At 44.4% G+C, this 13,978-nt stretch overlaps 1 protein-coding gene across 1 annotated transcript in view; it reads right to left on the bottom strand.

Annotated features, from left to right (window-relative positions):
• Positions 1 to 13,978, bottom strand: part of PFDN1 (prefoldin subunit 1) — a 54,401-nt gene that overhangs the window by 16,331 nt on the left and 24,092 nt on the right. Inside the window, exon 3 of the mRNA XM_084780427.1 lies at positions 12,314 to 12,398. Within this exon, the coding sequence (XP_084636553.1) occupies positions 12,314 to 12,398 (85 nt within the window). The remainder of the gene's footprint in view (positions 1 to 12,313; positions 12,399 to 13,978) is intronic.

Raw genomic sequence — 13,978 nt, 5'->3', positions numbered from 1 at the left:
TGCTTTCTCTGCCCCTCTGAGCTGGCAAGTTTTCACCCCAGCATCTGGCTCCTGAGTCTTCGTTGGTAAAATCGAACGGTTGGGATTTTCATTCTTTATAACAACACAACCCCAAGGTAATTCTTTTGTCTTAAAAAAAAAATTTTTTTTTAAAGAAAAGAAAAGAAAAAGTATTATGTGCACTTGATGTGCACTTGGGAGAACTACATAACCCAGACTTCCCCCAAAATTCACTACACAATCCAGGCTGACTTCAAATTTGTGACTGCCCTGCCTCAGTTTCCCTTTATAGTTAGTTTTGAAACCTCAAGACTGACCTGGAAGCACCGGTGTACAGAGCAGCAGCACCTGTTCTATGAGTATGTGGGATGTCTGCAGTGGGTAATCTCTGTGAGCTCCGGACACACACACAGCAGTGCGTGCAAACCACAACTCGTGAATCATGTCAACAGTGGGCACAGCTACTTGCTCAGAATTAGCACTCAAAGTGAGTGAAAGTCATGCAAGCCGTTCCCTTTAACTTCAGCGCCTTCCTCCGAGATACTCTCAGCCTTGGCTCCCACTACAACATGGCAGTGCCCACATCATCTGTGATTTAAATGCCCCCTCCTTCGGCTGGGCCCCATCTAGCTGTGGGGATGTGACAGCCAGCCCTGACCTGATGGCACTGTGTTACTGCCTGCTCTACACCAGGGACACTTCCCCCAGAGTGCTCAGACCTGGGCAAAATTCCAACTTGTCAGCTGGGCACTGTACCACAGTTCTGTAATCCTAGCCGCTGAGAGGTGGAGAGACTGAAGGATCAGGAGTTCAATTCGGCCTCAGCTACAGTGAGTCGGAGGGCCAGCTTAGGCTGCCCGGGACCCTGTTTCAAAACCCAAAACAAAATCGAGAGCTTCCAACAGGCCTTTAAGGCTGAAGGATGCCTCCATCTGGTGAGCCTGTCCCAGGCCTTCTCCAACAAGAGAACAGATAAAGTGCAGGAGGAAGAGACAGAGTCCAGCATCACTGGTTCAAAACTTAAGCCTTTACTGAACCCCCTCTCTCTCACACTTAGACCAATCTTCTCTCTGCCTCCAGATGTGTCCACCCTGCCCACCACCACACTCCAAGCTGCCAAGACTTCCCACATGGATGATGCAGCCACCCTTCATGAAACTATTCACTGAGGCAAGCAGGAGACTTAAAGAGATAGGTAAAACTGGGTGGTGACACACAACTGATTAAAGGCTGGTGGATCACAGCAGGCCAGCCTGGTCTACATAGTGAGTTAGTTCCAGGACAGCCAGAGCCACACAGTGAGACAAAGGGGTAGGAGATGGGGTGGGAGAGAGGGAGGGGGAGAGAGAGAGAAATGTAACCAAAAGCATTCCCAAAGCCTACAACATCTGAGTGCTCAGACTACAGAGCTTCACGTGAACACTTGTAATTTTAAAAACAATTCTTTTTTTTTTTTTTGGCCCTGATGTTAAAGTGCTCAAACTCAGACAATACCCCATTCCAAATCAAAAGAGGAATTATGAGAAAAAAAAAAGATTTCAAATGAGTCTTCAGTAACCTGAGAATATGAAAACCTGAGAAAGCCCTGGGGTAAGTCACAAAAGATGCAGAGCAACAGAACCACAAAAATGTCCGCTTGTAGCCAGGCACACGTGTAATCCCAGCGCTCAGGGAGGCAGAGGCAGGCAGATCACTGTGAGTTCGAGGCCAGCCTAGTCTACAAAGTGAGTCCAGGACAGCCAAGGCTACACAGAGAAACTTGGTCTTTAAAATCCAAAAAGAAAAGAAAAGTCTGTTGTGCTGGGTGGTGGTGGTGCACACCTTTAATCCAGGCACTTGAGAGGCAGAAACAGGTGGATTTATGAGTTCTAGGCCAGCCTAGTCTACAAAACAAGTCTAGGACAGCCAAGGCTATACAGAGAAACCCTATGTCTTAGCTTTTTTTTTTTAAAAACTTGACTCAAAACACCCAGTCAGGACTAAGTGTGTGTGTGTGTGTGTGTGTGTGTGTGTGTGTGTGTGTGTGTGTATTTCCATACATTCACTTTCCCATTCAAACTACCAAGCCTCATTTGCCTGCTAACACACACAATCTCTCTCATTCATACACACACAAACACACACACACACATACACACACACACACACACACACACACACACACACACACACACACTGTCTCATAGCAGCACATTCCCACTATCAAAAGCCACACACACAAGGCCTCAATTACACAGCTCATCTCTAGCACGGTGAGCCCGAGCACACTTTTTGAGCCCCTAGGCGCTGGCTCTCCACTGTGAATTGGTGAGGGTATGAGAGCCCTATGAGGTTTGAGAAAACAGAGCGAACAACGTCATTCAATGAGAATGCTACCAGGTTCCTTTTGCCTTTTCTCCCAGGAACTGAACTGAACACCACACTGCAGCTCACCGGTGATCTTAGAACACACTCCCCTTACTGGTTATTTTTAGCAATTTAGTGGACAACGCCTGACAACTAAACATGCCCAGAATAGCTAAAAGGAGGGGGATTATCAGATACCACCAGCAAAAACCAACAACAAAGTCATCCATCACTTCCTCCAACCGTAAGAAGAATCATTTTTCCACATCTTTGCAGCATCACACAGTTTGAAGCTTTAGAGTCACATATAAAAATAGTGTTTCAGTATAAAACACCAGTGGGAACTGATAAGGCTTCCTGATGAGGCACTGTTCCACATGCACGTCTATTTTCTTAAAAACAAAGGCAGAAGCCGGGTGTGGTGGCGCATGTCTACAATCCCGGCACTTGGGAAGTCAGAGCAGAAGGGCCCAGAACAGTCCTCCACTGGCCTCTCTCCATGTGTACTTCCGCATGCACATAGGAATGTTTGAGCTCACGAGGAGCATATTGCATGTGTGCACGCACACACACTAGATAAATACATAAATACAATAATTGTATAGTGCAATATATCTGCGTCCATTCTGGACACACTGTCACGAGATGACTTACAGACCCGAAAGAACCTCTCAGGAGAGATGGAGCTCTCTTGCCAGCGGCAGGGAGAGAACTCTTGAAAAGAAAGAAAGTGAGACTGGAGCTCCTCTTCCACTTAATCCTAATTAGCAACACAAAATCAACCTGAAACAGTCTATTTACAAATGAGATATAGGAAACAAAAAACGGCTGGTCAGGGTGGTGCACGCTTTTAATCCCAGCACTTGGAGGCAGAAGCAGGTTGGTATCCTAGTTGAAGGGCTGCCTAGTCTACAAGAAAAATCCTGTCTTTAAAAAAACAATAAATAGGCCGGGTGTGTTGGCATACGCCATTAATCCCAGCACTTGGGAGGCAGAGGCAGGCGGATTGCTGTGAGTTAGAGGCCAGCATGGTCTACAAAGTGAGTACAGGACAGCCAGGGCTACACAGGGAACCTCTGTTTCAAAAAACCAACCACCCCAAAACAAACAAATAAGTAAAATTTAAAGATAAATAAATTAAATATAGCAAAATAATGGCACAATAAATTAAAATGGTGAATAAACTCCAACAAAGACCAGAACCATCTACATCAGCAAATGACCTGAAACCAGTCAGAACTAACAAGGCACAATTTATAAACCGTCCACGTCCACTCAAGGACTCTAATCCTTTTCCAGCATTTGTTGAACACAGGGACAAACACACCAATAGTCTAAGGGCTGTGTAATTTATAAGACCATATACAGTGCTACAAATGACTAGGACATCTTCCTGTGTGTGCTGATTGTACATGGAGCTAACATGCTATCACCACAGCTCTGCCTTAAACACTGGTAATGGCAAACTACATTTTTAAAAATTGTGTGCATGTGTCTGCATGTGAGCTTGTGCATGTGAGTACAGGTCCCCTGGAGATGGAGGTACAGGCAGCTGTGGTTGAGAGCCACCTGACATGGCCGAGTCATCGCCCCAGCCCTTGGGACAAACTACTTGTAAGCATCATACAAACATCTCTCTGGCTTAAGTGACCACTACATAAATATGAAAAGATATGCCTGGTGCCATGGACATGTCATTAACACAGGTGTGGCCTTCCCCACACTGAGTACTGAACACTCAGGCTTTTCCTGGCTAAAATATTTTTTCCTGCATGCCTGCCTGCATGCCTGTGTGTCTGTCTAAAACAAGGTCTCATGTAGCTCTGTCTGCCTGCCTGCTTGTCTGTCTGTCTGTCTGCCTAAGACAGGGTCTCATGTAGCCCTGCCTGGCCTGAAAGACCTTCTCCTGCTGATGTTCCCCCCCCCCCCCCCCCGCAACGGCTCTGCCACCCAGAACGGTCCGGCTATGGATGTGCACGACTGCACCTGCTTCGTCAGCACCTTTCACTTCACTTGAAGCTGGAACTCACCTGCTTGTGAGACCGGCAGTGACAGATGAGAATCAGGAGAAGTGGAAGGCCACTAACTCCCAATTACCACGTGGTTACAAGACCTGGCAGCTGCCGCTAACATGAAAGACAATTAAAAATGTGACTCGTCAAGAGAAACAAGCCCCTAGGTAGCTTGAAAAAGCTCTGAAGAACTCTCGGGCACAGGAATGAACGAGGAAGCCATGGCGTCTGTGGTTTTAACTGGATATATAAAGGGTGTAAGAGCCAAGGCTGAGGTCACTAACTCTCTGCAGCACTGAAAAAGAATGGCGGGATGGGGCAAACGCTGCACGAAGGACAGTACGAGTTAGATCTCTGAGGAAAAGCACAACCTGAATCAGTATGCAGGAAGCTCATCTCTGGGTGCACTGCAATTTACATGTAATTAGGGCGTTTTTTACCTTAACCATAAAATAAAGGTTCACCGTCAGGGGACAGAGTGAATCAAAGGCATGTGCATGTACAATACCTGTAATGTGTATTTTACAGATAGACAAAAGGAGTTATCTAGTTAAAAGGAACAGTCCACATCTAAATTCTCCTCAGACCAAAAATATTTCTACTGAGTATATATGAAATATACAAAGTTCCTAATTGGGCAAATTTTAGCAACTGGGCCACAACAAATACACTCTAAGGAATTGGGAATACTGATACAGGGAACATCTGGCCAAAACAAGAGTAGGATGTCAGCCTACACTCCCTTAGAAGGCACAGCAGCCGGTTCTGCAGCTCACAGCAGGACCTAAGGATCACACAGCGTCACCATCGACTCTGGGGTTCCCACCCACCAGCTGAGAACATGAATGAACTCTATGAAGAAATAACCAGCCATGTCTGAAATCTCAATGTACGTGGCAATGAGAGATATCAGATGGTTCAAGATGCAAAGTGAAAACACAGGAACTAGGCTGGGAACTGGCCTTGGCTTTTTGTTTTGTTTTGTTTTGTTTTGTTTTTCGAGATGGGGTCTCTCTGTGTAGCCTTGGCTGTCCTGGACTCACTTGGTAGACCAGGCTGGCCTCGAACTCACAGTGATCCACCTGCCTCTGCCTCCCCAGTGCTGGGATTAAAGATAGCAGGGAGGATGAGCAATCACCTCAGATAACAGGCTCTTCACACACACCGAGCAGAAGAAGCAAGAAAGAATACAAGTGATTCTGCTGATAACGCCCAAGAAGAGGGTAAGTTATGTTATTTTTAGGATATTTTTACAGGTAATAAAAATAAACTTTTTATTCTATACGAATGGGTGTTTTGCCTTTATATATGTCTGAGTAGCTTGTACATGCCTGATAACCATGCAAGCCAGAAGAGGGCACCAGACCCCTTGGAGCTGAAGTTCCACGCAGTTGTGAGACACCAGGTGGGTTCTGGGAATTGAATCTGGATCCTCAGGAAGAGCAACTCTTAATGGCTGAACTATCTCTCTGGCCCATAAAGAGTAAAATAGTTGGGGCTGGAAAGATGGCTCAGCTGTTACAAGCACTGACTACTCTTACAGAGGACCCAGATTTGAAACTTAGCACCAAGTCCCTGTAATTCTAGCTTCCAGGGACTGGACACTGGCTTCCTTAGGCACTTGCAATTCTCATGCACATAAGCACATAACTACACACACACACCACACATATAATTTAAAATAATAAACTAAAACTTATTTTTTTTATTTTTAAAATGCTTATCTTCTATGTGGGAGTGTTTTGCCTGTGTACATGTTTGTGTACCACATGCATGCTTAGTGCCTGTGGAGTTGGGAAGATCTCAGATCCCCCAGAACTGGAGTTATGGATGGGTGTGAGCTGCCATGTAGGTGCTAGGAACTGAACCTGGGTCCTCTGCAGGAGCAGCAAGTGCTGGGCCATTTCTCCAGCCCCAAAGTAACTATTTTTAAAAAATGAAACAGTTACCTCAAAAGTTATGGTAGTAAAAAGCAAGTGAATAAATAAATAAATAAGCCAGCCCACCAGGCATGGTGTCTCACGCCTTTAATCCCAGTTCTGAAAGGCAAGAAGGCAGATCTCTGTGTTCATGGTCAACCTGGTCTACAGAGGAAACTGGGAGTGGGGGCGGCTATGTAGAGAAACCTTGTCTTGGGAATATGAGAGGGGGAGGAAAGGGGGGGAGGAGAGAGGGAGAGAGAGAGAGAGAGAGAGAGAGAGAGAGAGAGAGAGAGAGAGAGAGAAGGGAGAAGGTAAGCTAGTGGCCAGGCGTGGTGGAAACACACCTTTAAATCCTGAACATAGGAGGCAGAGACAGGAGGATCTCTGTGAGTTTGAAGCCAGCCTGATGTACATAGTGATTTGCAGCCTACCTAGGGCTATATAACGGGACCTTATCTCAAAAAAAAAAAAAAAAAAAAAAAAAAAAGAAAGTCATGGTAGTGTTTGCCTGTGGGGAGGGGGCAAGGGGGATGGCAATGTGATAGGAATGCTAAACTGTATTTAATACGTATTTCTTCAAATTCCATATCTCATCACAAAATAAATAATTGGACTAAAATTGTAGCGAATTCTATAGTGAGTTAGTTATACAAGCAGCTGAAATGGGTCTACTCCATGCCTAGAATTTTCTGGAGTTTATGAGTTTATGTGTAAGGGAGGGAGGTCTGCATGTGAGTGCAGGTGCCTGCAGAGGCCAGAGGGGTGCACTCCCCCTTGAGCTGCAGTTACAGGTGACTGTGAGAGCCTGACAAAGGCAGTGGGAACTGAACTCAGGTCCTGCTGAAGAACAGTGAATGCTTTTAACCACTGAGCCAGCTCTCCCGCCCTCATGCTTAATGTTTTTAGAACATTCTGGTGACCTCCAAAGACAGACCCCATCACACAACCAATGCCAACCCAAAAATGGGTTACTTATGGGAAAGTTGGGACATTCATGCAAGTGCCACCTGTGCTCTGGAAAAAATTACCCTTAGTGGGCAGAGCAACATTTCCTCGATCATGGGAGTCCCTTCAAAACGTGTTCTCGTCAGGGATCAGGGCTAAGCCAACTGCAGTATCCCAGACACCTCGTCGCGTCCAGTTCTCGGGTCACTTCTCTTCTTCTTTCAGGACTTTAAAACTGCTTTGGGTTTTACTCATAGCCTGGGCTAGGGAAGTGTTTCAACAACTCGAATGCGGCAACACTGCATCAGGAGTGGCAGCAAGCCAAGGCCAAGGCCTGTTATTTCCTCACTCTTATTCTGTCACTGCTGAGCTAACCAGGGTGGTGGAAAGGGTGGAAACCCTGCTGGGGAGAGAAGGAAAAAGCAGAAGTAGAAGAGCACACAGATGTGCCCAGATCTGGAGAAAGCTCATCGAGAGGGTCCAGCGCCAGTGGTGCCCACCAGCCAGAGGTCCCGAAAGAGCAAGTGTGAAACGCAGCAAAGGGCGAAAGACAAACTGCATCAATTAGACTGACATACAACTCTGACAACAAGGGATGCCAGAACTCAGTGATGTTACCTTAAGAAGAGCTGAGAAATTCCTAAAAATATAAAACACGTTGTGAGGTGTGCATGCAGTGGCCATGGAGACTCACACATTGTCCGTCCACTAGACCGATGGGTCAAAGACATACTCATAAATGCCTTACAGCAGTTTCTGCAACAGTATATGCTAACTTTGGTCTGTGTCACAGTATGGCAATTGTTGGAATACTTCAAACTTTCTCATTATTATTGTATGCTATAGGTGATCTAATATTTCTAAAGCTTAGTTTATCTGTATTTCCCGTGTATGAGGACTGTGCCTGGCTGCATGTATGTACGCACACCACCTTTGTGCAGTGCATGAGAGACGAGATGACTGTTTTAGAGTTACAGATGGTTGTGAACCATCCGGGTGCTAGAAACGGAGCCCAGGTCCTCTGCAAGGACAGCAAGTGCTCTTAACTGCTAAGCCAGCATGGATGACCTTTGATGTCACTAGTCTAATTGTTTTCAGGATACTATAAAGCATGTTCATACAAGACAGCAAATGTAACTGATCTTTTCCTCTTCTCCCAAGCCTTAGTCTGAAACAACAGCATTTACCACAGGGTATGAATAGCTTTCTACAATAGACTCTGTAAGTGTTCAAGGCAAAATAGAGTCCAACATCACTTACTTTAAACAAAACAAAACAAAACAAAACAAACAAACAAAAAAGAGACCTGGTCAATGAGAAATACACACCAGAACTCAGATAAGCCAGAAGAAGGGCCACTTGTGACAATAGCCAGGTTGTAAATGGAGAAGAAGATGAAGGAAACGCAAAGTGCTCTTCTAGGGAGCACATCAATTAGAAAGCGCAGCAGCCTTCACAATGGCGGAGGAAACCCTAGCAGTCCTGACAGAGCCAGCTCTCAATTAGGTAAAGGCTGAGAAAGCTGCAGTTGCTTAAAGCTAGAGCAGCTGCTTCCTGGGACTTAAAGGAAGATGCCATCTCTAGTATTCCAAAGAGCGAGATGATGCAGCATGGTTAACAGTGTCCACACCAACCCAGCTTCCCACTGGAAGACGCCATCTCGGGCTCTCCTAGCTAGAGAAGCCATTCTTGACTTCAGAGCCTCAAAGGACAGCCTGGCTGTCTTACTAGACCAATACGGCTAATGATTTACAGTGAAGCCGATGGTCGTTTACTATGCTGAACTTTGAAGGGCCCTACACAGACACACTGCATCTTCTCTGACTGTTCCCAGAATGCTTTCATGAAAATTTTAAGGCCAGTGCTGAAACCTACAGCTCTGAGAAAAAGATCCTTTTTAAAACATTACTGAACAAGTTCTTGGTCACCCAAGATAACTGTGTTCACAGTTTGCTTTTATAAAGGGCTTCACATTTGCTAATACAGTGCGGCAGTTTCCATTCTCAGCGCTCACGTCTAACTTAGTTAAAGCCAGGTAAGGTGGTGAGTGCCTGTAACCCAGCACGCTGGAGCGTTCAGGGCCAGCCTGCCTACAGCCAGGAAAGGGGAGAGGTAGAGAGCCCGCACAAGGGCCTGGGCACAGCTGTCCATCGTGGTTGCCACAGATGGCAAATCTCTGATGGCCCTGGACAAGGTAAATTAAAAGGGTTCATTACTTTAGAGGCCATTGAGAGCGCTGGTAGTTCACAGAAGCTGAAATACCAACATTACCCTAAGCTTGCGGGCTGGCTGGGGATGAGGTTCAGCTGGCTGAGGGCTTGCCTAGCATCCACAGGCTCCTGGGCTGGATCGCCAGCACAGCATAAGGCTGTAACACGTGGAGCTGGATGTGGTGGCACATGCTGGTAATCTCAGCATTCAGAAGCTCAAGGCCGGGGCTGCAGAGATGGTTCCGAGGTTAAGAGCACATGTTCTTGCAGAGATCCTGGATTCCGTTCCAAGCACCCACATGCAGCCCCTGACTGTCTAAAGCACTAGTCCCAGGGGATTTGGCACCGAGCACATACATGGTGTAGATACATATATGCTGGCAAGACACCATACACATCAAATAATAAAATAAAACTTAATAAAAAAAATTTTTAAAGAAGTTCAGAGTTGTTGTCATCTATATAATGGATTGAAGAGCAGCCTAGGCTACCTGACTCAAAAAAATAAATACTGCTACCTTGATTAACTCTTACATGTAGCATGCAGTACTGTTTGAAAGCATTCTGCCTACAGTAGAGCTTCTTGCAGAGTTAAGGGTGCTGGGTTTATGCTGTTTATGAACACAGGCATGCTAGGCAAACACTGACTCTATCCACTGTGCCCCCATACAGCAAACTTTACTGTCTTCTAAAATTGCCACGGCCACCCCAACTTTCAGCAACCACCACCCTCGATCAGTCAGCAGCCACTGATGTTTAACACAGACCTTCTAGCATGAAAGAGAACATAACTGACCAAAGGTTCAGGTGATCAGTCACACTTTTCTCCAAGAAAGCACTTTTAAATCTTTTTAAGAGTAGTGGCAGATGCCTTTAACCCCAGCACGCAGGGGGCAGATGCAGGCAGATCTCTGAGTTCAATGCCAGCCAGGTCTACAGAGTGAGATCCAGGATGGCCAAGGCTACACAGAGAAACCCTGTCTTGAAAAAATATGTATGTATAATATAATATATATAATATTGTATTATAATATATAGTCCATGTTATAATAATACATATACATGTACATATATTTTTGTTTACCTTATGTGGTATGGTTATTTGGCTTGCGTGTATGCCTGTGTACCATGTACCTACTGGTGACCACAGAGGTTAGAGGGAGTCTAGAAGTAGAGTTACAGACAGTTGTTAGCTGCCGTGTGGGTGCTGGGAACTAACCCTGGGTCCTCCGCAGGAACAACAGATGTTCTTAACCACCGAGTCTTTCCAGCCTCAATAAAGCACTGGAAGATCATAGCGTATGTATTTTTTAAATTAAAATGATATAGCGCACTAGCTAGGCAACTCTCATAGGTACTGAGGAAAAAGGGGGGGGTTAATTTTAGCCTTAATATGATACATGCTTTATTACTACCAAAGTCTGGGGTGTCTTCAAGGCCTAACTGTCTGCTAATGCAGAGATAGGTTCCTGCCATAGCTGAACGGGAAGTTAAGAGCCTGCAGCAACAGAAAACAAAAAGCAAATACAAACTTGCATTATTAACCCAGAAGGCTATTGATAAGTGACACAGAATAACATTTTATTTTTTAAAAATGTATGTGTGAGCCGGGCGTGGTAGCACATGCTTTTAATCCCAGCACTTGGAAGGCAGAGGCAGGTGGATCACTGTGAGTTCCAGGCCAACCTGGTCTACAAAGTGAGTCCATGACAGCCAAGGCTACACAGAGAAACCCTGTCTTGATGCCCACTCCCCCAAAAGTCATCAGTAAAACTAAAGTAACTCAAAGAAACTCATAGTTTTTGTTGTGTTGTTGTTGTTTTTTAAGATACTACATGCTCCGAGCCCATGTCAAATCAGTGCCTCTGAGAAATCCCGACAGACTAGAAGGGGTGCCTCCCCAGTTCAGCAGAGGAGTGAGTCACATTCTAAACCACTGCCTCAATGGCACTGACAGAAATTAGGTCACATGACCTATGAGATCATGCTGTATCCACCCTGCTCACAGGAAATCTTGGTGCCTAAGAAACAGCCGATTTTCTGGTCTAATCTAACCTGTATATACAGGACAGACCCTTCGCCAAAGCTCCAAAGACAACGCCATTGAAGGTTTCACTGCGTCAGGAAACTGTACTAACAGGCTGAGCCTCCCTGCACTTTCCTAGTCTGCCATCTTTACCCAAGATTTAAAGTTGCTTGTTTTCTGCGCAGGAGAACATACCATCCCTCAGACTGTGCATTAATCATGGCTCCCTACTTTGTCTCTGTCTAAAATCCAAATCTAAGATAAAAGAACTGCACGTACAGGAAGTACAGTAAGGCCTCTAGCAGCTGTTACTGCTGCCCAGGACTCTACCCATCTGCCACAGCCCACTATTTAAACAGCGCACTGCTTTTTTGTTTGTGTCTTTTTTAATTTATTTTTTGTTTTAAATTTATTTTTTGTATATGCCCTTTTTCTTTTTCTTTTTCAAAAGAAATTGTCCATTAAAAGGCAGTGGAGAAAATACATTCAGATCAACACTTTATCTTTAAAATTGCCCAAAGTTTTAAAAAAGAGAGAATTTTGTTTCTTTTCTCTTTGTAGTCTGGAACTCACTCTGTAGACCAGGCTGGCCTCGAACTCAGAGAGATCCGCTTGCCTCTGCCTCCTGAGTGCTGGGATTAAAAGCGTGGGTCACTATAGCTAAGCTACAGTTTTGTTGATCTTCAAATATTGCCATAAATATGGCTATTCCCATGGCTTTAACACAATTAGAACAAATTAGATAAAACCAAAAACATGGCCTAAACTCTGTCAGCCATATGTTTTCACTGACTAACACAATGGGATTATCACTTTTGTTGCCTGAAAGCTGACTGCTGCTGTTGCACATACCTCCAGCTCTTTTATTTTCTCTTCTGCTGTTTTCTGTTTTTCTAACAGCTGGTTGTGAATTACTTCCTTGGACTGTAGGATAAACCTAGAAAACAAAAAGAGTTGAAAACTAAGCCACTTGACCACTATATTAAAAACCAAACCAATAGTTATACACCACAATTAACAAGGCAATCAAACAGATACCTCTACATTCAGGGGGGGAAATTACATTAAATAAACTTTGGAAACCATAACCATTTTTTAAGTTTTCTTGGCCAAGGAAAATTAAAGGGCTAAAAGTAAATTCTGCTTTCTTATTTAAAGGACAATCTGGTGTTCACTATTTTACAAAAAAAAAAAAAAAAGGAAAAAGCATTAAAATGCATTAAAAAGTCAACATATAAACTACAAAAACTTCCGGTAATTTTGAGTTATCTAACTTTTTCATGGACTTTTTAAAGCAGTATTTGTAAATCGGAGTGTCCTTCCATCTTGTTGGCTCTTTGTAACAGCAGTAACTCATGACCTTTAAAGTCACAATCGAGCACTGTGCTAAGCTCAATGCCTTAGTGTCTATACGGGCTCCTCACACAAAGGCACTGCAAGCCTGCTGTCCTTTATGGTTATCCCCAGTGATTAATACCTCTGAAGAGCTCAAAATGCACCAGCAGAAAATTTCAACTTTTTCCGTTTCACAGGCACATTATCTACCACTGTTGAGGGTCCAAACATGAGGAAGCTTTATATATTAACACTGAATCTGTTTTGTGGCATTAAGCTCATAATTCTTGCTGCAGGAAAAGGAAGAACAAATTGTTTCAGAGCCTCAAGTAAAGGAGTTGAATGAAGTATTTCCTTTCTCCTAGAACCACGGAAAAACGCCAATTACTCAAACCATTTTCAGGATTATTTAACTAGGTTAAAATAGATTTCAAGTAACAATTATGATTACTTTTTAAAGATAACTCTTATATGCATTAAGGTTTTGCCAGCATGTGTATCTCTGTGAGGGTGTTGGAGGTGTGCTGGGAATTGAACCCGGGTCCTCTGGAAAAACACCCTGTGCTCTTAACCACTGAGCCATCTCTCCAGCCCAACAATTACAATTATGTAAATGGACGGTTTCCCCTCTTGCATTTAAGGGTTCAGCAGCAAAGAACTAAACATTATCTTTTAACAAAAAAGCTAAACAAATCAAGGTAGCTTTATGTGATTTTCCCCTGCCAACTAAAATGAAATAACACTATGCCTGGGTGGGATCCAATCAAGAAACTCTGTTATCGTGGGTATTGAACTAGTGACAGGAGACCTGACACCGGAGGAAAAGCCTTTTCTTCTCCTGTCATGACTACACCTTACCATGCATATCAGTACAATCCCATGAACTCTTTTTCATGCCACTAACTGTTAAACTTCATCCATGATGCCAATCACCCAGATATCTTTCTTTTTTTTAAGATTTGTTTTATTTTTATGTGTATGAGCGTTTTGCCTGTGTGTGTCTGTGTACACTACATGTGCGCCTGGCATCCACAAAGGCCAGAAGAGGGCATCGGAAGCCCTGGAACTGGGATTAAAGATGGTAGTGAGCCAGCACATAGCGTTGGGAAATGAACCAGGGGCCTCAGCAAGAGCAACAAGTGCAAGAAGAGACTTGATACCCTATGAGCACACCCAGGGGGA

Source organism: Acomys minous (genome assembly GCF_964271855.1).
Source record: "Acomys minous genome assembly, chromosome: 4".
In the NCBI taxonomy this organism is placed as follows: Eukaryota; Metazoa; Chordata; class Mammalia; order Rodentia; family Muridae; genus Acomys; species Acomys minous.
This window is presented reverse-complemented; position numbering and strand designations above follow the sequence as displayed.